We start from the raw sequence: 24,098 nt of genomic DNA, 5'->3' as shown, positions 1-24,098 counted from the left end.
CGGCGTGTAGTGTCCAACATGCGAACCTTGGTATTGGTGTTAGCCCGTTGGAGCACGCTGACGTGAAGCGGATCCCAGCCGCCGGGAACGAGCAAGATAACGAACGACACGTTTGCTCCAAATCGTTTTCGATAAAAAAAAAAAAAAATCAACAAACGGCGTTTGAGCTCTACAGCGACACATCCGATAATCGGCACACGCCGTCGAGTCCAATTGGGAGAGAGAAGCTCGTTCCAAAAAGAACGCGCCCGCGTCAAAGGACCCCAGTGACGTCAGTCATTCGCAGGTGTCCGTTTCATGCCTGAGCGTCTTTTCGTTCCCGTCGTCAATTCTTCTTCTTGTTCTATTTGTATCGAAGTGTTCAAATGCCACTTGATGTTGATTTCGGATGTACTAAAAAACAACAACAATATTTTAATCTTCCATTTACAATATGGTCGATAAAGTGGTTGCACACAAAATTCGCTATGGTGTAGTCTTGCTACGGTATCGCCGCGCAGTCACCGATTTCCGATGGCACTCAGAGGAAGACAACTGTTATCTTTCTCGCTTATGACTCGGGCACGGGGTTGTGGTGCCTCCTGTATGCGTGTTGTGTCCTCAGACAAGTTCAGACAGTCGTGAAGGTGTGGCTGGAGTTATGGGAAGGAGGCCAGGTGTTGTCTCAAGTGTCACTCGAAAATTTCCCTTCTATCTCGTTCACTGTGCGACACTCGTTAATTCATTTCGGCGGCGATCTTTTCGACGTAGGGGAGTCCCGATGCGAGGCAGCCGCACATTCACCAAGGACTGCCGCGGAGACGACGCTGGTTGAAGTCACCTTTTGCGGACTCTGAGCCTTTTTTTTTTCGTCCATGCGCAACAGCCCGTGACCACCTTTCAAGATCCACAATGGAAAGAGCCTAAAACACCTAGAAGAGGTAATCCCATGTAACACGTCAAGTTTGTTTATTTATGATACGGGACTACTTCAACGCATGTTCAAACGTCGGTGGTTCAAAAAAAAAAAGACCCAAATCCGACTTTGGCCCATTTGTTTGTTATCGCACATTTTCCCTTTCAAGTAAATTCCAGGCCTGTGGATTACAGCGGGTTATCATGTTCATGTATGTATTCATTTGGCTCAAAATATGTTGAACCCTACTTTAATGGTTCCCCAAGAACGAAGTAATTTAATCATATCAATGAAAAACGCGCTTTCCTTCCTGAAGCGATTTCCCAGGTTAATGTGGTCTCTGCATGGCGAAATGAACATGACCAAATAAGTGAATAATTCCTACTGCGTCTTCACTTGTTTGCCATTGTGGAGCAACTCCTTCTGACTCATTGTCCAATTTTAACACTTGCCCAACAATCCGTTGCATTCAACAGCCTGCGCCTCGGACTCAAACTCTGCCCTAGTTCTTTGTACCTTGACCTATTTCTCCCCCGCTCACTGTTTGTCTACAGAAGTTCCTTCCTTTCACGGTCCCTGATCATCACCATCATCATCATCATCATCTCCCATGGCCACTCTGCGGAGATTCCGCTCGGAGGGATCCCTCCTGGATCTTGATTTCTTCTCATGGAGGAAGGTAGACCTAAAGAGAACGGAGCATGAAGACCAGCGGGACTACGGCACATCTTCTGTTGCTGAAGTTGAGGAAGACGCCGAGCAGCTTCCTGCCATGCAGGAGCCCAGCGCTTGCAAAGTTAGCAAGAAAGAACTGACGAAGGAGCTTAGTGTCAGTGCGGAGAACCTGAGAGACCTGCAGGAGAAGAAGAGCAAGAGCCACCACCTTGAAGTGGCTGCCATTGGCGAAGGCTGCCGGGCCTACAGTGACAGCCAACTGGCCCCGGCGGCAAAGGAGAGCATCGGCGGTGTCGAGAGAGAAGACTTCGCTTCTCCATCCACTACATCTGCCGCCCATCCATTCGTCCTCAAATCGCAACATCGAGCCAAACTTTCGGCTGCCAAACTGCACCTCAAGAGTCTATTTGGCCAGGTAGGTCCGCAATTAACTTATTCAATCCCTTTCACTGGAGCAACCCTCTCCATCCCAGCGTTTTACTGGATTTTGACTGATCTTGCAAGGCCCACAGAATATTTGGTTCTAATGCTATAGAAACATGGAGCCTACCAAAATAAAGTTTGGACTCCCTTCTTTCAGCATAAAAAAATGTGTTATGATCTTTTTCCATTCTTTAGCAATCAGCATTGCAAAATGGCCAAGTTTCATGAAAATGGCAATTCCTGGGCAAAAAAAAAAAACGCACACAAAGAGCTTTTTGTAAAAGTGTGCGTTTCAATCATGTGAGCACCACTTTCACATACTGGTCACTTTTTTTATACATAATTTACAATGCAAACGGCTTATTCTCATTCACAGATTGCATTAGACCTTCCTCCTCTCTGTGACGCAAAAAAAAAAAAAAGACTTAGATGTACAAGTACGTCCTTGGTAGGCGGGGCCTAATTTTAAGTACGTCTTGTGGAATCAAAGCGTTAAGACTCGCCCCAGTGCATCAAAACGCCACCGATCCTCGGCGGAAAGAGGACGAGCCATCCCCGCGGCATTCCACCAGTCAGACGAGTCTAAGCGAGCATCCAGATTGACGCCGCTCCTTCACCAACAGACACATGGCAGCTTCCCACGAGTTAACCCAAAGGCTTCTCAGACCACGGCCAACCGAATTCTCTGGTCTCATGAGACAACGTTCAAGTTGTTGCTTTTGAATGCCAGTTTGGAGAAAACATAGTGCCAGAAAACCTGCACCGATCGGACGAATCAAGGCAATTACTGATTGTAAAAAAGGAAAAAAAAAAACAACCCACCCCCGGCTTTCATGCACTTTGGTGTAGTTTTCCGACACACAGTCTGCCTAAAGCCTCTTTGTTGTTTTCCTGGGGTTGACTTACACTCTCACGTGTCCAAGCGCATGACGTTTGATTTGTTTAGTCAAATTCAGCGAACAAACGAAGACAGAAGGGACAGTGGTTTTAAGTCACTTGTCTTCAGAGTGTCTTTTTTTGGTACGTCGTTGGGTCGTCTAATCGCAGTCAATTACGAGAAGTGGAAGGCTCGCATGTGATCCGTTTCATGTCTTTCAGAGTCCCCATTCCTCAAACTCCAACCTTTCAAACACAGAACACAAAGACAGGTAAGAGTTCGACACGTGCTCAGTACTTTATGCATGAGATTTTGTGTCGTGTTACATCAGAGTAGGGCGGAAGGATTCGAATCAAAAACGAAGATGTTTTTCTTCCAATACTTGGCATTTAAAGCGGACAGTGATTTGAAAACTGGAGCGGCCGAGTGGTGCCGTTGTCCAATCCAGCTTCTCTCCTTTCTCCCGCGAGCACTTTGAAACAGTCCTTTGGTGCCTCGGCGACATCCGGGTTGGGTTACCTTCATGTACTTTTGACTTTGGAGTCCTTTGCAAACGGGTCCAGAACGCCGTTAGCCTCTTCTCTCTGTGTTGTCTCGCCCGTGTACAGTGCCAAAGAGAGGAGGGCACGGCTGCTCTTCATGCGTCAGTGGAGCCAGGTGGGCCACAGTAAGAGGCACGCCATCAGTCGAGAAGAACTGGAAAGATGGGCCCAGTCCCTGGACAACCTGCTGGACAGTCAGAGTTAGTTCTCACTTGCTCAAAATACTTCCTCCTTGTCTCCATTTTCAACCGAGTACACAATTGGACCCTTCCCCCCCTCTCCCCCGCATTGCGTGTTGTTGCTGCCACTGCAAGTTTCACAGAGTACGTGTTCAAGGAGTGGCACATGGAGAAAAAAAAGCGAAACAAAAAAAAAAGGGGATGGGTCGGGGGGGGGGGGTCTAAGGTGCAGACAAAGAATGCTGCAAAATGGGAATGCAGAAATGCAGACAAGCTAATCTTGCTAAATGCAATAGCTGTCATTTTGGAAAAAAAAGCACATGCTTTTGCTCCCCCAGTAGGCTTTATTTTATTTCTCTCTCTAGGAACAGACATGAATCTATATCGCTATAAATCGCTATCAATAAATAAATAAATAAATGTTTGGGCACCGGTCCAAGTTCTAATTTTCATCTGGACAAGTCGCAGCCAAACTAGAAAGCCAAATAAAATAAAGTGTGACTTGTGGTCAGGAAAAAATTAAAATCCAAAAATTCTCTAGGCCGCAGACTGAAGTGGCCGAGTTTGGAAAGAAGCGCCCGCACTATCGCTTCCCGACTTGTATCTGATTCAGACAGTGACTGAAGCGATGATGTTGATGTTGATGGCTTCTTGAATGGCGTGCAGGAATGCCAGAAGAGCTGCAGGACTTCCAGAGCCAGCCTGCCTGTTCTATAAATAGAAGCCATAGTAAACCATGACACGGATACAAAGCCTTTCTTGCTGGAACTTGTTGAGCTGCTTTGCATGACAAAGGTGGCGTGAGATTTCCAAACCTGCAAATTGACGTCAGTTATTCAAGTCCTTGACGACGTGCCCGTCCGTCTCGCGTCACACACGGCATACTTTGAATGCCACCAAAATGAGGCAAGGTGTGATTGCGAGAGGGGGGGAAGAGCGAAAGAATGTCTCACTTTTCCCAAAGCCTTTGAGCGCGCAGTGACTTGTAAGCCTGCCGCCGGGGGTTCCAGGACATTTGATTGAACGTGCACATGTGAGGTTTGAAAATGTCCGCTGCGAAATTCGGGTTCAGCTCGAATCTAGGAAGCTTCCGTCCAACAAGATGAGCCGGAACCCTCGACTCATCTTTTTCCCTCTCCCCTTCTCTCAGCTGGGGTTTTGGTGTTTGAGGCATTTCTTCGTTCCGAGTTCAGTGAGGAAAATCTGCAGTTCTACCTGGCCTGCCAGCAGTACAAACATTCGTCCAACAACTTCAGCTTGCAGAGGAGGGCAAAGGACATCTGCGCCACCTACATCCTGGCCGGCTCACCTCGGGAGGTACGGGCCCCTTCATTCTCGCGACTAATGACTCAAATCTCACGCGCAACAACGGTCAGCGCCTCATTCTTTCCCATCGTTCATATCGAGAAGCACAATGAAATCGGAATCGCCCAATTCTTCACCGTTCCAAATGTTTCTTTTGACGTGGATCTGTCACCGCTTGGATTTTGAACACGACCGGGCAAGGTTTACGATCCGAGGGCTACTTAGGTGCGCGGCTTTGATAGTCGACTTACGTTCTGCCTCGGCGCCCGAGTGAGTCATTTCACTCCTTGGTAAACATGGATCCAAATTTTACACAAAAAAATTGTCTTGGGGCCATCTGGCCACCGAGTATTTCCAGTCGTCATCGTCATGCGCTCTTTCCGCAGGTGAACATCGACTGTAAGACCAGAGATCTGACCGTGCGGCTGCTGCAGGCTCCCTCCCACACTTCTCTGTCGCACGCGCAGAGGCGCATCTACTCGCTCCTGGACACGGACTGCTACCCCCGCTTCCTGGAGTCCACCATCTACCTCGGCTTACTGCGGGAGGCCGACTAGCGGCCAGCCGCGCGCGGAGACCGCCAAGGCATCGGCCGTGGCCTCTGGCACGCTCGCGGAAGCAAGACAGACGGACACTAAGGAGGTTCCTTGCGCCTCACGGAAAAGACAAAAAAACAAAAGCACTGTTGTCAAATGATACGCGAGTATCATGAGATCAGCGACATCATGAGAAGGAACCAGTATTTTTGACGACAATGAGAAATTTGAGGAAATTCCAAGAAGCTTAGAGATTGCCCTAAGTGAATTGGGCTCTATATTCAGGGAGAGGGGGGGTTTCACCAATGCACCGGAAGGGAAGTGATTTTTCTGTCAACAATCGGAATTAAATGAAACCGCTCATAGTCACGGTCGGTGATGGCGATTTTCTGAAGAAAAAAAATGACGTTGTGGGCGTCACGCGGTAAGCGCATGCGTGCTGGGCAGCCTTCAGCTTAGCGCGGAGCCCAATTCCAAGCCCACTTTCTCCAGAAGGCGGGAGACTACTAAAGAGCTGCAAAATGGGGCGGAAAGAGCCACGGGTTGCCGGAAGTGAAAAGTGGCGCAGGCAGCTTCCTCATTGGACGGGCAAAATCGGCGTGCGGGCTGTCCGCTTTGCGAATTCGCACTTGTCCGAATGGATCCGCGTATGATTGGCCACGCCGGAAATATCTCTCAGAGCAGTGCTTTGTGGCGACAGCAAATTTGGACTCACCCGGCCATCACCACGGACACGTGGCCCTGCTCGACAGCAGCCATTTCACTTGCTGGGCAGAAAAGCGGCCATTGGCGCCGGTGTGGGAAGGGACGCGCTCCATTCCTTCTCGCTCTCTGCCCTCCGCTGAATGCGTCTGACTTTGCAACGGAGCCGTCAACCCGCTCCCGGCATCGGCGGGAGATCCCGCTTCCGCGTCGGCCTCTGTTCCGAGGTGGAGTTTTTTGTTGGAGAGGGATGTCGGCCCGCAAACGCCATTGTCCTCAGGTGCGGGTCGTTGTGGAGACGCCGCGCACCTGGGGTGAAGGAATGACGGGTCAACAACCAACCGTAGGGCGGGCGTGTTCGGCTCTGGACCTCGTGATTTGCCTTTTCTCTCGAATGTTCAGCCTTTGGCGTGCGTTGAGCATGCCAAGACTGCGCATTTGGAACATGAAATTTGGTTGTCTCAGTGAGTCTTTTGTTTCCATTTCTTGGCGCGGTATCATGAGACTATGCTGTCGGGAACCGAGCCTTGATCACAAGCGCGTTTCGAAATCGCTTGCATCTACACAAGGTCATAGGAAACGTAGAAATCACCTTTGTAAACATTCTGGGGTTTTTTGTAGGTCCTGGGGTAACCCAGAAATCTGAAAAATAAACCTTCAGTAGGCCCCAGTTTGTTTTGACAAGTTGGTTGCTGGATATCGACGACGACCACTTTTGCACGTGCCCGAAGCTCGCGTTCGCGTTGTCGTGTCTAAAAGCTGTACCTGCTTTGTAGTTTCGGCAGTGCCCCCAACCTGTGCGTTTCCGTCGCCCCCAAAATGCCTGGTTGGTCTTGCGCCGATATCACACCTGAGGAAGGAGAGACTGCTTCAAAACACGAGCGGGAGGGTCAGCACCCACAAACGAGCCTTTGGATACAGGCCCGTCCGTCGTTTTGGAGACAGCTGCAATCTTTTCCAAATTAGAGAGCCACTTAAGTCTCTTTTTTTTATGACACCAAAACCTAGATTTCACAGTAAGCACGGTAACTTGTCCACCATGATTTCAAAAGCGCTTTACGTCCTCGGTGAACTTTACCTGGCAGGGGTCTTCCCAGCGCTCCCAAAGATTTGGGGTCCAGGTGGCGACTGTACAGGCCGTCTCTGGCAACTTGACCCTGTTGGCTAGCAGAGAAAGGCAAGGGCGACCATGGGGGATCGGTGGGGGGAAAAAACCAAAACAAAAAGACAGAACAGGACAAAAAAAGGGGGAAGGAAACGCACAGGGAGATGACAATGCCAGTCAAAGGTAAAAAAGAGGGGAGACAACAAAAACGACAACCAAAGAAAGGCACTTTTGCAGCAAACACTTCTTTCTTGCAAGTCACGCGCGTGGGATCGAGAGCCAAAGCGCAGACGATTCAAACACTGGATTTCCGTTTTGTGGATTAGGACGTTTAATACGTTCAAAGGGGGAGGGGGCAACGTCAGAGCCATCGTGTTTCTTTCTGATGACCTGACGAACAAGAGAAAAAAAAGGGGGGGAGGGGCTTGCCTTCACGGCACATGCTTCATTTTCAATTAAACTCAAGCAGTCTTTCCAAATGGCGGCGGGCGGGGGCAAGTCAATGGAAACCCATCTGAGCTCGACGAAGAGAACTATTGCATGAAAAGCGTAGGACGGACATTGGGGAAGGATGAGCAAATGAATTTCAAAAGCAAAAGGGCGTGGAGAGTCGTGGGTGAACAAAGGAGGGTGGAAAAGAGACAGAGAGAAAGCTTTTAGAAGCTGGAATTGAGACGGACGCTGACACCCGGTTCTTGGCAACGCCGTGAAAGATGAAGGAGGCAAAGTACCGAGTCGCCCTGCTGGCAAGTGACCGCGACAGTGCTAGTCGTTCCCGGACCCCATCGCGAGCCCCACCCAATCTGCTGCCAAAAGACGAGGACGCACAAGCGACCAATGTCTGTGCGCTTACCTGGGGCGTCTTTCCCGGGATGTTGAGACGAGAGGGAAGTTTGGGCTCTGGTCCCCGGGTGCAGACGTGACGGTCCTGGTGGGCGATGACCCCACACTGAGGGAGCGCTGGGGAGATTGGGGCGCGGCAAACGGCCAGGGGAGACTCCGGCGCTCCTGACGCACCGCTGTTGAGCAAATTGATCATTGGATTGAGGCTCCAACGCTCACCACCTCCAAACGACCGGCACCGAGAGCATGACAAATACACTCGTCCGTCACGGGAACGGCGCCCGTCGCAAAAAAGAGAGCATTTTGTTGCCAGGTAGTACCTTCTCTCTCCGCTATGGAGTAGGGTTTGATCTCGCCGTCGGGCTTTCTCGTGGCAATCGATCTCGGTTGGGCCACTGTGGAGGAGAAGGCATTGAGAACCTGCAGTATTGACTTCTTGACTTCAGCGAAGCTCGTGGGACAACAGAATTCCAACTTTTTTAAGAAAGAGCGTGATCTGACAAAAAACAACGCATCGCTATACAGGTGGCTACTATATACATATTAGATACCGTACGCATTGGGGGAGCCAAGTCACAATTATGCCACTGGGCGTGGGTGTGTCGAGAGGACAAAAGGGCCAGTTTCAAAAGGCCAGTTTTCGTCAGAATGTTCAAAAGCACGCCAAAAGAAACCTTTTGGAACGCTCCAATTCACATCAAATGTACCTGATTTGTTCTGGAAGAAGCCATCGAACACCACAAAGTTATTGACCTGGGAGCAACAAAAAAAAAAGACAAAATGACTCAAAGTGCCAAATGATAGCGTTAGACAAGACCTCGCACAAAATGTCTTCTCTGATTCACCAAGCAAAAAATATATACCGTATATACATATATATTTTTTTTTATCTTAAAAAGTCCTTCATGCCTTTCTCACATCTCGTCTGGAGGACTGTAACACACTTTTGAGCACGGTTTTCCAATCCGGAAATGGCCTGGCTCCACCCGAGCTCTCAGAGCTCCCTGCCTCGCTCCTGCGGGCCAGACCGCCTCGTGAGAGGTAGCGCGAACAAAGCGGAGGCTTCCCTTTGCGGTGACACTCGTGACTTTTTTTTTTTTCACTCTCGCAACTAAGCTTGGCTTTGCCCCAACATCCGAAGCTTGTCTCTCAGTCCTGCGACTTTTTGACAGGACAGGGCTTGGGCGCATTTCAGTCAGTGCGCAAAAGGACCAAAAGGCAAGTTTCTCAGCAAGGAACGGCAGGGTTGGTTAAAAAAATAAAATAAAAATTTGCGAAGAGGTGAATTTGCGAGTCGTGATCATCGATAGACACGAGGAAGTCAACGAAACGTTACCTGGGGAACACTTTGCGTCAGGTGGTAATGCTTGGCCAGGAAAGACAACAATTTGGGCGAAGGCCTGTCATACGCCATCAGCGCTGGCTCCATCTTCTTGTGCTTGGAACAAAAGGAGAAACGCCACTTATATTAAGACAAAACTTCATCTGGAGTTTCCATCCCCGATACACACAACTACTACGAGTGACTTCTGTCCACTCGTCATTTTTTTTTTCTTAATCGATGAAACAAAGCTCGACTTGTCATGACAGGGCACTGTTACAGGAATACCAGGTAGAGCGGGCTACAAAATCATGGCGCCCGACTTCAAACGTACGGCAAGGAGCGTTTTCAGCATTCCCCCCCAAAAAATCTGACAATCGGTGATCCGTGACAGATGCGTACAAGAGCGGTTTTCCCGTTTCAGTCTGATTGTAATAAATGCAATGGTGACACGATGACAAAGTTGTTTGTAAGTTGGGTTACGTGACCCAGTTTGTCTTTGCGTGCCAACGGCAGACGACGGGGATTTCCCAACCCGCAGTACGAGAGCGTCACCTGCAACATAAAATGAAACAGCTCCAGTCCGTTTCCGTGTCTCTGCAAATTCTCAGCGATGAAGAAATCCAAAACACAGAGTGGCTCCGCCTCTACGTGCAAACCTTGCGGATCCTATGAAGACAACACATCGGGTGGAGTTAGAGCCCCCCCCCCCAAAAAAATTCCATCTTCGCGTTCATGTCAAGCGATGAAGACATATCAAGAGACTCACAAGCAGAAATAACTTCTTGTGGCCAACCTTGAGAAATCCCACAATTGCGCCACGGCCTCTGTCAGTAGGAAAGACGGGGGTTAGGGGCGGCGCAAGGGTGCGCTGTCATCTGCCGCCGCTTCATTCTCGCTACTCCAGAGTAGGAGTGAAGCGCTCCCTCTTACGAGTGCCGGTCGAGAGAGGCGAGCGGCGGCATTCTGGACCGGCTGGAGACACTTTGCGGATGATTGGCTGACTCCACTGTGCTCCGAATAACGATAGAATGTGAGGGAAGTTGCTGGCATTGCCTCAGTGTGAATGTGCACTACCAAAACGCTGATAGCTTGCTTCGGCGAGTTCCGTCTGCGAGGCAGAGCGTACTAAGGCATCGTTTCCGTGACACTTCTGCTTGGCCAATTGACTTGGGAATGCCACACAGGCGCATGCGGTGACGAGATGGAGCCCAGAGACAAACGGCTCCAAACATATGTGCAAAGTAGCGGCGATGAGCATCACGATATACCCTTGGCTTTCTCCATCCTTCATCAGGTAGAGTTGATGATGCTGAGACTGCATCTTGGTAGCGCTCGTGACGGGCGTGGTTAGCTTTTGGGCCTGTGGGCAGAGCGCACATATTCGTTGTTCGTAGCCTGACTGGAAAATGGTTTTCGGACACAAAAATCTATTGCGGAATGACATATCATATCTTACTTCAGCTTTGTTCAATTCAAATTATTTAGACTTTGACTGATATGGCAAAAAAGGGCAATAATTCGGAGGCAAGCAAACATACAAAAATATCAAGAGAAATTCTTGTCTACGATCTTTGATAAAATAATCTAGTCGGATGAGAGGGAGAATATTCTATTGAAAATGTCTATTTCTCAATCTCAATTCTGAGGCAAACAGAAACAAAAAGAAGTTGACATAAATACTTGTCAATGGTCCTTGGAAAAATCACACGTTTTCCTCATCGATTATGTGGCCAACTATCTATACGTTGTGTCACTGTATACATACGACAAGGCCCTCCTCGACCTGATGATGCTGATGATGATACTCACCTTTGCTGAGGCTCTCCCCAGTTCATCAATCACAGTGGCTATATGGGATTGAAGTTCTGGCCTACAAAGAACACACAAGACAAGAGGGCCTATCATGCTACAGTACGTATCAATACCTGCACCTGGAGGCAACAGCCATCCTGGTTAATCTTCAAAATATTCTATTTTGATTCCATCTGGAAAGGATACATTTACTTCATGTGGAAGTACAGACAAATATCTACTTCTTAATTAAGACATTATCTATGCAATGGTTTCATCTCCGTACGCGAAAGCCACCGCTTAACGGGTGGTTTGCTTGAAACAGAAAGGAGATTCAAATGGTCTGTTTTCATTGCAACCATGATCAAGAACCACTTTACCTTCTCGGAGACATACGCCCCGCAACAAGGGTCTTGTCCAAAATGGAGAACCTCTCAGGAAACAAGTGGTTGATATTGAAAGGAAACTCCATAACGTTTCCCTTGCTTCTCTGGATGAGGTAGGTACAGTACAACACAAGCAATCCAAGCAACAGTGCACTAGCAGGTGCCACCCTTGTTAGCTAGCTAACCGGGCTACCGGCAACCCAAGCAGATGCTTCGCTGGCAAAAAAACAAAGACAACAAAAACTAAAGCCTCTGAAAAAACTGAGCCTCCTGCCTTCAGAAAAGTACGTTCTCTGCAATGGCAAAGGAAAGTCACAGACAACTGTCTCTGCACGGCAAAAGACGTTTATTTTTTAGCATGGCAAGCTGCCTCCATTTGTTATTGGGGCTGATTCGCTTGGATAATAGCATCTACCGTAATTCTCACAAAGCCAAAAGGCGCATGTTTTCGCCTCGTGACGCCATACACCAATGGTGGAATCCCAAATAATGAAAGTTTTTTAACTCAAAATTTCTTTCGCTTGGTTTCTTTTTATATTACGGTAATGACGTCGACAAAACTCTAAACTTGCTCGATAGCTCACGTTTTAGCCAAGTAACGACAACAGAAATGACGGCACAATCGACTTTCCTTCATTGAAGACAAATTGTCAACCTTTTCCCGTACGCACAAAATCCCGCCAATTGAGAGGTAGCCTGTGTGCGCCTTACAATTTTGATCTCATTCTGTTTTTTCCCCTTTCTGTGGAGACCTGAACCTACAACACCCAGTGTGTACAAGGAATAATTGACGACGCCATTTAATTCATTTTTCTTTCAGCACGCGCCAGGAACGAACCTTCACTTCGTCGCATCCTTGTGACGTCACTACAAACGAGTGATAAAGAGACCCGAATACACGAACCACTCTTAAGCCTACATAGAATTTTACCCCAGTGCTGCAAATCGATGATAAAATCACGGTGGGCATAGAAAGTCGACACACCCCTGTTCAAATGCCGAGTTTTAAGCGTCAACGTTTTTAGATTCTGGAAACTGAATCCACATTCAAAAGTCATTCATACTGCAGGCTGTCAGCGTTATTAATAAACAATTAAAGGGAGGCAGACAAGCGGCAGGACATGAGGGTAGTTTGGGTGTGCATATGCCTGTAATGTATTGTCCAATGTAGATAGAATATATGTTGTCTTGTAGCGTCTGTATTGTCCAACGTTTGTAGCGGCACAGGGGGGGGGGCTGTCCATCGAGACAAGTTTCTCGTACGGGAGACCAAATAAAAGTACATTTCAAATCGTGAAAAAAACTAACAGAACAGTGAATGTACATACATGTGTACCACCCCAAACCAGCAGGGGTCAGACTTGCGCCATCGTATCTTTCCGACGCCCGTAAAATACAAGAAAAATAAACAAGGGGGTAGTCGTCGCCACTAGCCAGCCAATCCTTGGTAGTGGAGACGTTCATCAAATTTTCTGCATATTTTTTCCGTTTCTTTGCCAAAACGTCGTACGCAATGAGGTAAAAAATCGAATTGCTTTGAAACGTAGTCTTGTGTGGATGTACAGCGGCCATGTGAATTTGTTTCGTAATCTGTTGGCTTCACGGTAGTGCGGTCGTTAGCCTAGCCTAAAACTAGCCAACGATGCTCACAAGGGATAATTCTCATCATCATTATTATTGCTGTTGTTGTTCAAAAGTATGATATGTTATCGGTCCGATTTAGCTCGGGCGGCTCACTGCATCGGTTTCTGTTTGACCTCATTGAATCCAATTTGTGGTAAATGAAGAACGTCCCAATATGTGAGCACCTGTATTCCCTTAGCGACGGTAGTAGCTCGCTGCTTGAATGAATGACTGAATGAATGAACGGGAGCAAGCAAGCCCGTCCTCAGCGTTGGCAATCGTTTTCCGACGCGTTGGTGTATTTGTGCTCAGAGGGGACCGCGGCAGGGGTCGAGGAGGCCGCTTTGGGTCCCGCGGAGGACTCGCCCAGGGGTGAGTTGAGCTATGCAAATCACGCTTGCACCGTCTTCGCCGCGGGGAGCAGTCACAGGCCCATTCTTCCATGTTTCTGATCGAAACACACTTTGAAGCACAGACCTCCGTTTACAACCTGAATTATACTTCAGTGCTACGCGGAATTGTTGAAGTTACTGCGGTGACTACTGAAAGCCCAGATCGCAAACGCGCTGCCTGCCGCTGCGTTCACGACTACATTAAAATAATTCTACATTGGCTGCTCCGAATGCATTTGATCCGGTCTGTGATTTCCCTCTGCCTTTACCGTAATAAATGACTGTGGACTCTTCATTCCTGTTTAGGTACCGTCCATTTGTTCCACACATACCATTTGATTTTTACGTGGTGAGTAAAATCATGAGTACGGCATCAATTTTGTGTACAGGAGCAATTGGAGTAGTTCATGTTGCCAATTTGTTAGTCGGGGCTTTGTCAGAACAGCGAATTGAGAGCTCCCCCCGAGCTACCATGCCACCTGAACGTTCACCCCGAAGCGACAGGACAAGTGTCCGCTTCTGATTGAGTGCCCGCAGCATAGCCGGCTGGTTCTGTAAATTCCGGTCCGTGTCGTTGACATGACGAGACAAATGGTTATTCTCCTCAGTGTGAGATGGCCTTCCCCAGAGTGAAGCCCGCGCCCGATGAGAGTGCGTTCAGCGAGTGTCTGCTGAAGAGAAATCAAGACCTGAGCCCGACATCGACGGAACAGGTTTGGGAAATTGCGACGTTCGCTGTGATGCAATGGAAGGCCGTGCAAACTTTTGCCCGAGCATGCTGGTAGCCTTGTTCTCATTGTCTGGATCTGAATTGACAGTCCTCCATCTTGTCCCTGGTCACCAAGATCAACAACGTCATCGATAACCTGATTGTTGCCCCTGGGAACTTTGAAGTGGTGAGTCAAGACATGAGCTGTCGCTGTGATAAATCCGTCTGGCTCATACGTAGTGCTCCCAGGTGGCGTGAAAAGAAATTTCTATGCAGGTCCACCCACGGCATTGTCTTAGCACTACTTTTTATAATAATAATAATACATTTTATTTATAAGCTGTGCTGCCTGCTGACATTTTGGGGGATTATGTCACAACATTTTGGGGAGTTGGGCTATATAGGCCAAGGTAGAACCTGTTTGCTCGGGATCTGCGTCCCGATACATTGGTCAGCGTATTCGGACGCTTGGCACCCATTTATTTTTTTGGATGGGGGGGTTACTTGGCCGCCTTCATTCACAGAAAAAAACAGCAATTGACTTTCTGCAGAATCAAAATTGCACTACTGCATATGTTTTTTTTGGGGGGGGGGGCGGTGTCGGCAGCAAATCGAGGAGGTGCGTCAGGTGGGCTCTTACAAGAAGGGGACCATGACAACCGGCCACAACGTCGCGGACCTCGTCGTGATCCTCAAGATTCTCCCGACATGTGAGTGTGTGCCTGTCCCTGCGCCTGGATCCCCTTGCGCTCGGCCAAAGATGGCGGGCGTAAAGAACTGTTGTCGAAACTGAATTTTGCGGAGAAAATAAGACTTTTGCTCCGACGGTGGTCGTTATCATTCTGTGCTTTTGTATTTTTAGTGGAGGCTGTCGCAGCCCTGGGCAACAAAGTCGTGGATACTCTTCGCACGCAGGACCCGACCGAAGGTACCGCCGAGAGCCTCCAAACATACCATTGAAAAAAAAGAACATTTTAGTGAGAGCGCGTGTGTGCGCCAGTGCTGTCCATGCTGACCAACGAGACGGGCTTTGAGATCAGCTCGGCGGACGCCACGGTCAAGATCCTCATCACCACCGTCCCTCCCAACCTGCGCAAACTGGACCCAGAGTTACACCGTACAAGCCACACGGACGCAAAACACTAGTCGCAGGTCGCCTCCGTGTTAACGACTCGTGTGTCTTTTTGTAGTGGACATCAAGGTGTTGCAGAGCGCCCTCGCGGCCATCCGCCACGCCCGCTGGTTTGAGGAAAACGCTTCTCAATCCACGTGAGGGGGGCAAGGGGGGACTTCTTTCTTTGTCACGAGGCTCGCCAGTTCGCAAGCCACTCCAATGTGATGTCATGTCCTGATCTTCAGGGTCAAAGTGCTGATCCGCCTCCTGAAGGACCTCAGGCTGCGCTTCCCCGGCTTTGAGCCTCTCACGCCTTGGATTTTGGACTTGCTGGTAAGTTCTCAAAGAACCTATTTGGAGTGTTGAGTTTTTTCGTTTCCTTTGACGTTCATTGCCCATTTGGATCCAAATGGCACTATTTCAATGAAAACCTGCCCTGATCTTTTTGCCCCTCCCCCGGCCGGGTCAACTCTCCGATGTTCCAGGGTCACTCAGCGGTGATGAACAATCCATCCAGGCAGCCACTGTCTCTAAATGTGGCCTACAGGTCAGTTGCCTTGGCACACGCACTGTCGTGTCACATTGTTGTTGAACGTTTTGTTTGTTTGTTTGGAAGGCGCTGCCTGCAGATGTTGGCCGCCGGGCTCTTCCTGCCCGGCTCGGTGGGCATCACTGACCCCTGTGAGAGCGGAAACTTCCGAGTGCACACGGTCATGACTCTGGAGCAGCAGGTAGGTCGTTTTTTTTTTTTTCCCCTCAAGCGAGCAACACCATTGGTCTTCTTCATGCGCTTCTGGCTTTTGCGCAGGACGCCGTGTGCTTCACCGCTCAGACGCTGGTGAGGGTCCTGTCACACGGGGGCTTCAGGAAGATCCTGGGCCTGGACGGGGACGCCAGCTGTAAATGAACCCATCCGGACGTGCCGCCGTTGCTGCCGATAACCGCACGTGTTCATGACACGACTGATCATTCTGTTAGATCTGGCCACGCAGATGTCCGTTTGGGACGGTGTCATCGTGACCCCTTCAGAAAAGGCCTATGAGAAGCCCCCAGAGAAGAAGGAGGAGGAAGAGGAAACTCTCGAGGAGGGAGGGGACGCAGAGGATGACAGCATGGAAACGCAGGATTGACAAGACGTTGGGCTTGCTCTCTTATTCAATCACACGCAGTGTAGAATTGGCATCTTGATTTCTAACACTCGTACGCACCTCTTTCCACAGGGAGCCTCGCTGGACAGGAGCACCGGCACGAATCCACGGTCCCAAAGGGGGGGGGGGGTCCGCTGCAGTAGTTGTGATGTTTTTTTTCTTCATGTTTTTATTTGATGCTGTTATTCTGAATTACAGTCTTTTTTCCATTGTCTCTTGGGTTTTGTCATGAGGAGGCATACATACCCCAGGACTTGATCTGACATTTTTTGTATATATATTTACATACAAAATTATATTTATTTCATACACCAATGTTGGAATCCCAAATCATGAAAGTTTTTTAACTCAAAATTTATTTCGCTTGGTTTCTTTTTATATTACGGTAATGACGTCAACAAAACTCTAAACTTGCTCGATAACCTCACGTTTTAGCCAAGTAACAACGACAACAGAAATGACGGCACAATCGACTTTCCTTCATTGAAGACAAATTGTCAACCTTTTCCCATAACGCACAAAATCCCGCCAATTGAGAGGTAGCCTGTGTGCGCCTTACAATTTTGATCTCATTCTGTTTTTTCCCCTTTCTGTGGAGACCTGAACCTACAACACCCAGTGTGTACAAGGAATAATAGACGACGCCGTTTAATTCATTTTTCTTTCAGCACGCGCCAGGAACGAACCTTCACTTCGTCGCATCCTTGTGACGTCACCACAAACGAGTGATAAAGAGACCCGAATACATGAACCACTCTTACGCCTACATAGAATTTTACCCCACTGCTGCGAATCGATGATAAAATCACGGCGGGCATAAAAAGTCGACTTTTTTTAATTCTGGAAACTGAATCCACATTCAAAAGTCATTCATACTGCAGGCTGTCAGCGTTATTAATAAACAATTAGAGGGAGGCAGACAATCGGCAAGACATGAGAGTAGTTTGGGTGTGCATATGCCTGTAATGTATTGTCCAATGTAGATAGAATATATATTGTCTTGTAGTGTCTGTATTGTCCAACGTTTGTAGCGGCACAGGGGGCCTGTCCTCCGAGACAAGTTTCTCGTACGGGAGACCAAATAAAAGTAAAATTCAAATCGTAAAAAAAACTAACATAACAGTGAGTGTACATACATGTGTACCACCCCAAACCAGGAGGTGTCAGACTTGTGCCATCGTATCTTTCCGACGCCTGTAAAATACAAGAAAAATAAACGGGGTAGTCGCCACTAGCCAGCCAATCTTTGGTATAGTGGAGACGTTCATCAAATTTTCTGCATATTTTTTTCCGTTTCTTTGCCAAAACGTCGTACGCAATGAGGTAAAAAATCGAATTGCTTTGAAACGTAGTCTTGTGTGGATGTACAGCGGCCATGTGAATTTGTTTCGTAATCTGTTGGCTTCACGGTAGTGCGGTCGTTAGCCTAGCCTAAAACTAGCCAACGATGCTCACAAGGGATAATTCTCATCATCATTATTATTGCTGTTGTTGTTCAAAAGTATGATATGTTATCGGTCCGATTTAGCTCGGGCGGCTCACTGCATCGGTTTCTGTTTGACCTCATTGAATCCAATTTGTGGTAAATGAAGAACGTCCCAATATGTGAGCACCTGTATTCCCTTAGCGACGGTAGTAGCTTGAATGAATGAATGACTGAATGAATGAACGGGAGCAAGCAAGCCCGTCCTCAGCGTTGGCAATCGTTTTCCGACGCGTTGGTGTATTTGTGCTCAGAGGGGACCGCGGCAGGGGTCGAGGAGGCCGCTTTGGGTCCCGCGGAGGACTCGTCCAGCGGTGAGTTGAGCTATGCAAATCACCGTCTTCGTCGCAGGGAACAGTCAAAGGCCCATTCTTCCATGTTTCTGATCGAAACACTCTTTGAAGCACAGACCTCCGTTTACAACCTGAATTATACTTCAGTGCTACGCGGAATTGTTGATGACGTTACTGCGGTGACTAATGAAAGCCCAGATCGCAAACGCGCTGGTTCACGACTACATTATAATAATTCTACATTGGCTGCTCCGAATGCATTTGATCCGGTCTGTGGTTTCCCTCTGCCTTTACCGTAATAAATGACTGTGGACTCTTCATTCCTGTTTAGGTACCATCCATTTGTTCCACATATACCATTTGATTTTTATGTGGTGAGTAAAATCATGAGTACGGCATCAATGTTATGTACAGGAGCAATTGGAGTAGTTCATGTTGCCAATTTGTTAGTCGGGGCTTTGTCAGAACAGCAAATTGAGAGCTCCCCCCCGAGCTACCATGCCACCTGAACGTTCACCCCGAAGTGACAGGACAAGTGTCCGCTTCTGATTGAGTGCCCGCAGCATCGCCGTTGACATGACGAGAAAACTGGTTATTCTCCTCAGTGTGAGATGGCCTTCCCCAGAGTGAAGCCCGCGCCCGATGAGAGTGCGTTCAGCGAGTGTCTGCTGAAGAGAAATCAAGACCTGAGCCCGACATCGACGGAACAGGTTTGGGAAATTGCGACGTTCGCTATGATGCAATTGAATGCCGCGCAAACTTTTGCCCGAGCATGATGGTAGCCTTGTTCTCATTGTCTGGATCTGAATTGACAGTCCTCCATCTTGTCCCTGGTCACCAAGATCAACAACGTCATCGATAATCTGATTGTTGCCCCTGGGAACTTTGAAGTGGTGAGTCAAGACATGAGCTGTCGCTGTGATAAATCCGTCTGGCTCATACGTAGTGCTCCCAGGTGGCGTGAAAAGAAATTTCTATGCAGGTCCACCCACGGCATTGTCTTAGCACTACTTTTTATAATAATAATAATACATTTTATTTATAAGCTGTGCTGCCTGCTGACATTTTGGGGGATTATGTCACAACATTTTGGGGAGTTGGGCTATATAGGCCAAGGTAGAACCTGTTCGCTCGGGATCTGCGTCCCGATACATTGGTCAGCGTATTCGGACACTTGGCACCCATTTATTTTTTTGGATGGGCCGCCTTCATTCACAAAAAAAACAGCAATTGACTTTCTGCAGAATCAAAATGGCACTACTGCATATGTTTTTTGGGGTGTGGGGGTGTCGGCAGCAAATCGAGGAGGTGCGTCAGGTGGGCTCTTACAAGAAGGGGACCATGATAACCGGCCACAACGTTGCGGACCTCGTCGTGATCCTCAAGATTCTCCCGACATGTGAGTGTCCCTGCGCCTGGATCCCCTTGCGCTCGACCAAAGATGGCGGGCGTAAAGAACTGTTGTCGAAACTGAATTGTGCAGAGAAAATAAGACCCTCCTTTTGCTCCGACGCTGGTCATTATCATTCTGTGCTTTTGTATTTTTAGTGGAGGCTGTCGCAGCCCTGGGCAACAAAGTCGTGGATACTCTTCGCACGCAGGACTCGACCGAAGGTACCGCCGAGAGCCTCCAAACATACCATTGAAAAAAAAACATTTTAGTGAGAGCGCGCGTGTGTGCGCCAGTGCTGTCCATGCTGACCAACGAGACGGGCTTTGAGATCAGCTCGGCGGACGCCACTGTCAAGATCCTCATCACCACCGTCCCTCCCAACCTGCGCAAACTGGACCCAGAGTTACACCGTACAAGCCACACGGACGCAAAACACTAGTCGCAGGTCGCCTCCGTGTTAACGACTCGTGTGTCTTTTTGTAGTGGACATCAAGGTGTTGCAGAGCGCCCTCGCGGCCATCCGCCACGCCCGCTGGTTTGAGGAAAACGCTTCTCAATCCACGTGAGGGGGGAAAGGGGGGACTTCTTTCTTTGTCACGAGGCTCGCCAGTTCGCAAGCCACTCCAATGTGATGTCATGTCCTGATCTTCAGGGTCAAAGTGCTGATCCGCCTCCTGAAGGACCTCAGGCTGCGCTTCCCTGGCTTTGAGCCTCTCACGCCTTGGATTTTGGACTTGCTGGTAAGTTCTCAAAGAACCTATTTGGAGTGTTTAGTTTTTGCGTTGCCTTTGACGTTCATTGCCCATTTGGATCCAAATGGCACTATTTCAATGAAAACCTGCCCTGATCTTTTTGCCCCTCCCCCGGCCGGGTCAACTCTCCGATGTTCCAGGGTCACTCAGCGGTGATGAACAATCCATCCAGGCAGCCACTGTCTCTAAATGTGGCCTACAGGTCAGTTGCCTTGGCACACGCACTGTCGTGTCACATTGTTGTTGAACGTTTTGTTTGTTTGTTTGGAAGGCGCTGCCTGCAGATGCTGGCCGCCGGGCTCTTCCTGCCCGGCTCGGTGGGCATCACTGACCCCCGTGAGAGCGGAAACTTCCGAGTGCACACGGTCATGACTCTGGAGCAGCAGGTAGGTCATTCCCCCCCACCCCCCCTCAAGCGAGCTCTTCGAGGTCTTCTTCATGCGCTTCTGGCTTTTGCGCAGGACGCCGTGTGCTTCACCGCTCAGACGCTGGTGAGGGTCCTGTCACACGGGGGCTTCAGGAAGATCCTGGGCCTGGACGGGGACGCCAGCTGTAAATGAACCCATCCAGACGTGCCGCCGTTGCTGCCGATAACCGCACGTGTTCATGACACGACTGATCATTCTGTTAGATCTGGCCACGCAGATGTCCGTTTGGGACGGTGTCATCGTGTCCCCTTCAGAAAAGGCCTATGAGAAGCCCCCAGAGAAGAAGGAGGAGGAAGAGGAAACTCTCGAGGAGGGAGGGGACGCAGAGGATGACAGCATGGAAACGCAGGATTGACAAGACGTTGGGCTTGCTCTCTTATTCAATCACACACAGTGTAGAATTGGCATCTTGATTTCTAACACTCGTACGCGCCTCTTTCCACAGGGAGCCTCGCTGGACAGAAGCACCGGCACAAGTCCACGGTCCCAAAGGGGGGGGGGGGGTCCGCTGCAGCAGTTGTGATGTTTTTTTCTTCATGTTTTTATTTGAAACTGTTATTCTGAATTAGTCTTTTTTTCCCATTGTCTCTTGGGTTTTGTCATGATGAGGCATACATACCCCAGGACTTGATCGGACATTTTTTGTATATATATTTGTATTTTCAGGAAAGTCCACTTTATGTGAAAAAAAAACTTCTCCGTCAATCTCAATTTTCATCCACTCATAATTTGCATAACACGATCGGTCGACAAGCAAAATACATGTCCAAAATGGCCACCCGCCGGTAACAAAATAATCCAGTGCCAAAGAAGGATGCACACACAAAGGGAGAGAACATAGCAACAAATGGAGGGCAATTGCGCCAAACCTCCACAATGGAGGCGGGGGCCACTAAATCACGAGGGAAGCATCAAAACGGAGCAGTAGGAATGACTTTAAAATGTCATGTTTCCGGCACGGCGTCGCAACAGCGGCAATATTTCGAGATGGGTTCAGTCAGCTCAGTCCATACAAAAGCCTGGGTGACAAATGCACAACTTACCCAATCAAGTCTGCCAGCAAAAGCAGATCTCCTTCCTCACAGTCGGCGGCTTCACGGCTTCAGTTTCAGCCAAGGGTGGACGATGGCAAGGAGGGCGAGCAAAGACGAGGTCAGCCCACAGGCGCCGACAAAGCCCGCCCCAGTGGGGTAAATGGCCAGGCGGTCCAGCGGGATGAAGATGTCGCACGTGTTCTTCAGCAGATCCAGCAGCAGCGGCGGGTTGTTGTGCATCACCGTCGACAACAGGGAGAGACGCCCGCGAAGCCACGCCGACGGGTCAGGCGGGACGGCCCAAGCGGCGGTGCACGGTGAGGAGTCGCGTGAGGGGGGAGACTTGGCCGCTTCGCGGCGTGCTTCGCGCTCCATCAGGAGGTGCAGGTCGTATACATCTCGCGTCAGGTTGAGGATCAGAGCAAACAGGTAGTACCTACAAAACATACAACCACGCGCACACCGCTTGGTGGAATCGGTTGCTCCGGACGCAGCGGTGACTGCAATGCCGACTCACTTAAAAGATCTCTGGCTCCATTTGCGCTGGTCCACTTTGCACAGGAGGCCCATCTTCCCCGCCCAGAGGACGTTGTCACAGGCAAAGTACATTGCTTTGTTTAGGTGGCCGACGGTGAGGCACAGCCTCAGTATGCTGTCAGAGAGATGGATGGCCCTCTTTGCCGACTCGATGGCCTCCACCGAATTCCCCAGACGCAGCACTGGGACACAAGCACATCTCATTTCAGCATAAATGACACGTTTTGGGAGGCTTGCCGTGAAGCTGCGCTTGAAATTCAAAACAAGCGAGACTCGGTCCACTCTGGAAATCCGTTGGGTAATCGGGTGCCCTCTAGCGGTATGTGAAAGAATCACTGCCCAAGTCATTTTTGTAGTGTAGTACTTTTTTCCATATTAGATTAATTCAGCAATGTCCGGTAAACCCCACCCCCTTTTTTCCTCAATCAACCTGCGATGTTTTACTTACACTTTCTTGTCAGGCTCATGTGTGCTTCCAACTGACTAACAGTTCTGCGAAGTTGCGCCCCTGCTCCGCCTTTGAGCAACGTGTAGCCCAGCAGTGTGCAGGCATATTGAGCAGCCCTGTAAAGCACAGAAGAAATAGTTTTTATAGTGACAGCCAGACTGCGACGCTTTCCGATTATGTCCATGTTCAGGTTACATAAACGGAGGACCGCTACCGTTGTTTATCACTTATTTTATGAAACTTCAACATAGTTTCCATAGAACTGGAAAGTCGCTGACTCGTCGTATTGAGAATTTCTTTAATAAGCATGACGGCGTCGCGAACATATCGGGGTGCAACATTACCGTATGATCCTCTCCTTGGCCTGGCTCTGCGAATTGAACCGAACCCAGGCGTCCATTCTGTCGTATGAAAACAGCCGATCCACTCGCTGATTTGTTGCTAATAAGTTCGAGCGGCCGAGCGTCAGTCACCTTGGTCGCCCTTTTCCCAACAGTGGAGGTCTGGTATTGTTGAAACAATTGCGATCGTGCTTGTAAGAGCTGTAAAATACGAAATCACTTGAAATGAAATTTACACAATCGCTGGCTGTAATCCCTTCACATGCGCCATTTGACATTTGTTTCGGATCCGTTCTTCTTCACGTACCAGGGACTGTTCACAGCATCACGAAGGGCTTAACTGCCCCTTGTGGCAACAAGTAGTAGTCGCCTGGAAGGCAAGGAACGGGCGATGGGAAAGAAACTAATTTGTTCACACCAGTTACTACTTCGTCCACACCAAATCTTACTTGCGCGACGTTTCTCGCCGTGTGCTTCTATCTCATCCCGAGCCCCAAATAAACTTTGTCCGCGCGGTCCACGTCCAACGACGTCGCGTTGCTTCGAATTTTCAAATTTGAAACAAGCTACATTCGATTTTCTTCTTCATGTGAGCCGCCAGATCCGAGGCTACTTGGTCCTTGGTGATTTTGCCAATCCAGTCCTCCATCCCAAACAAGTCAGGCTCGCGATGTCGGTGTCTTGCCGCCACGCACGTGCGAGGGCGAGCTGGGAGCAAAACCTTTTGGCAGAGATGCGTAGTAGTAGACAGTAATTGTATTTCCAATGACAGTGGACCCCCCCCCCCCACACCCACCCACGCGCTTCTCAGTGACCTGAA

General features: G+C 49.1%; 5 protein-coding genes across 13 annotated transcripts; 3 read left to right on the top strand and 2 right to left on the bottom strand.

The window, feature by feature from the left end:
* Positions 1–298: 298 nt before the first annotated feature.
* On the top strand, positions 299–5,797 carry si:ch211-152p11.4 (regulator of G-protein signaling 8). Of its 3 annotated transcripts, none has more exons than XM_052069878.1 (5): positions 299–920; positions 1,450–1,985; positions 3,092–3,141; positions 3,479–3,612; positions 4,742–5,222. In XM_052069878.1, the coding sequence occupies exons 2-5, from the start codon at positions 1,506–1,508 to the stop codon at positions 5,080–5,082; spliced, it is 1,005 nt and encodes a 334-aa protein (XP_051925838.1). In that variant the 5' UTR covers positions 299–920; positions 1,450–1,505; the 3' UTR covers positions 5,083–5,222. The 3 variants fall into 3 exon arrangements, with proteins under 3 accessions (XP_051925838.1, XP_051925836.1, XP_051925839.1); XM_052069879.1 differs by lacking the exon at positions 299–920 and adding an exon at positions 5,283–5,797 and having other exon boundaries at positions 996–1,985; positions 4,742–4,908; XM_052069876.1 differs by lacking the exon at positions 299–920 and having other exon boundaries at positions 978–1,985.
* On the bottom strand, positions 2,886–12,366 carry atat1 (alpha tubulin acetyltransferase 1). 3 transcript variants are annotated; one of them, XR_007963084.1, is made up of 14 exons: positions 11,578–12,365; positions 11,216–11,276; positions 10,675–10,766; positions 10,173–10,230; positions 9,959–10,072; positions 9,419–9,520; positions 8,790–8,835; positions 8,403–8,477; positions 8,093–8,258; positions 7,213–7,298; positions 6,900–6,984; positions 6,148–6,443; positions 3,390–3,596; positions 2,886–3,115 (listed from the first exon to the last, which is right to left on the bottom strand). XR_007963084.1 is itself a non-coding variant. In XM_052069867.1 (13 exons), exons 1-12 carry the CDS (start codon positions 11,667–11,669, stop codon positions 6,155–6,157), a joined length of 1,236 nt encoding a protein of 411 aa, XP_051925827.1. In that variant the 5' UTR covers positions 11,670–12,366; the 3' UTR covers positions 3,149–3,596; positions 6,148–6,154. The 3 variants fall into 3 exon arrangements, 2 of the variants coding, with proteins under 2 accessions (XP_051925827.1, XP_051925826.1); XM_052069867.1 differs by lacking the exon at positions 2,886–3,115 and having other exon boundaries at positions 3,149–3,596; positions 6,930–6,984; positions 11,578–12,366; XM_052069866.1 differs by lacking the exon at positions 2,886–3,115 and having other exon boundaries at positions 3,149–3,596.
* Positions 11,237–23,595, bottom strand: pex11b (peroxisomal biogenesis factor 11 beta). Of its 2 annotated transcripts, XR_007963086.1 has the most exons (6): positions 23,282–23,595; positions 22,938–23,053; positions 22,470–22,671; positions 21,962–22,388; positions 17,706–17,763; positions 11,237–11,276 (listed from the first exon to the last, which is right to left on the bottom strand). XR_007963086.1 is itself a non-coding variant. In XM_052069884.1 (4 exons), the coding sequence occupies exons 1-4, from the start codon at positions 23,335–23,337 to the stop codon at positions 22,013–22,015; spliced, it is 750 nt and encodes a 249-aa protein (XP_051925844.1). In that variant the 5' UTR covers positions 23,338–23,595; the 3' UTR covers positions 21,320–22,012. The 2 variants fall into 2 exon arrangements, 1 of the variants encoding a protein (XP_051925844.1); XM_052069884.1 differs by lacking the exons at positions 11,237–11,276; positions 17,706–17,763 and having other exon boundaries at positions 21,320–22,388.
* Positions 12,957–21,849, top strand: LOC127603534 (interleukin enhancer-binding factor 2 homolog). 3 transcript variants are annotated; one of them, XR_007963085.1, is made up of 16 exons: positions 12,957–13,101; positions 13,519–13,578; positions 13,905–13,947; positions 14,207–14,311; positions 14,417–14,494; positions 14,915–15,017; positions 15,170–15,235; positions 15,308–15,424; positions 15,498–15,576; positions 15,667–15,754; positions 15,907–15,968; positions 16,038–16,152; positions 16,230–16,320; positions 16,400–16,557; positions 16,642–16,766; positions 21,488–21,849. XR_007963085.1 is itself a non-coding variant. In XM_052069874.1 (15 exons), exons 1-14 carry the CDS (start codon positions 13,097–13,099, stop codon positions 16,549–16,551), a joined length of 1,164 nt encoding a protein of 387 aa, XP_051925834.1. In that variant the 5' UTR covers positions 12,957–13,096; the 3' UTR covers positions 16,552–16,557; positions 16,642–16,783. The 3 variants fall into 3 exon arrangements, 2 of the variants coding, with proteins under 2 accessions (XP_051925834.1, XP_051925833.1); XM_052069874.1 differs by lacking the exon at positions 21,488–21,849 and having other exon boundaries at positions 16,642–16,783; XM_052069873.1 differs by lacking the exon at positions 16,642–16,766 and having other exon boundaries at positions 12,983–13,101; positions 21,364–21,496.
* On the top strand, positions 17,744–21,496 carry LOC127603532 (interleukin enhancer-binding factor 2 homolog). 2 transcript variants are annotated; one of them, XM_052069870.1, is made up of 15 exons: positions 17,744–17,892; positions 18,307–18,366; positions 18,677–18,719; positions 18,951–19,055; positions 19,161–19,238; positions 19,642–19,744; positions 19,894–19,959; positions 20,032–20,148; positions 20,222–20,300; positions 20,391–20,478; positions 20,631–20,692; positions 20,762–20,876; positions 20,952–21,042; positions 21,122–21,279; positions 21,364–21,496. In XM_052069870.1, the coding sequence occupies exons 1-14, from the start codon at positions 17,888–17,890 to the stop codon at positions 21,271–21,273; spliced, it is 1,164 nt and encodes a 387-aa protein (XP_051925830.1). In that variant the 5' UTR covers positions 17,744–17,887; the 3' UTR covers positions 21,274–21,279; positions 21,364–21,496. The 2 variants fall into 2 exon arrangements, with proteins under 2 accessions (XP_051925830.1, XP_051925829.1); XM_052069869.1 differs by lacking the exon at positions 17,744–17,892 and having other exon boundaries at positions 18,215–18,366.
* Positions 23,596–24,098: the final 503 nt, after the last annotated feature.

The sequence above is a fragment of the Hippocampus zosterae genome, chromosome 7 (genome assembly GCF_025434085.1).
Source record: "Hippocampus zosterae strain Florida chromosome 7, ASM2543408v3, whole genome shotgun sequence".
NCBI classification, from domain to species: domain Eukaryota; kingdom Metazoa; phylum Chordata; class Actinopteri; order Syngnathiformes; family Syngnathidae; genus Hippocampus; species Hippocampus zosterae.
Note: the sequence above shows the minus strand (reverse complement) of the source record. Positions and strands in the feature narration are given on the sequence as shown.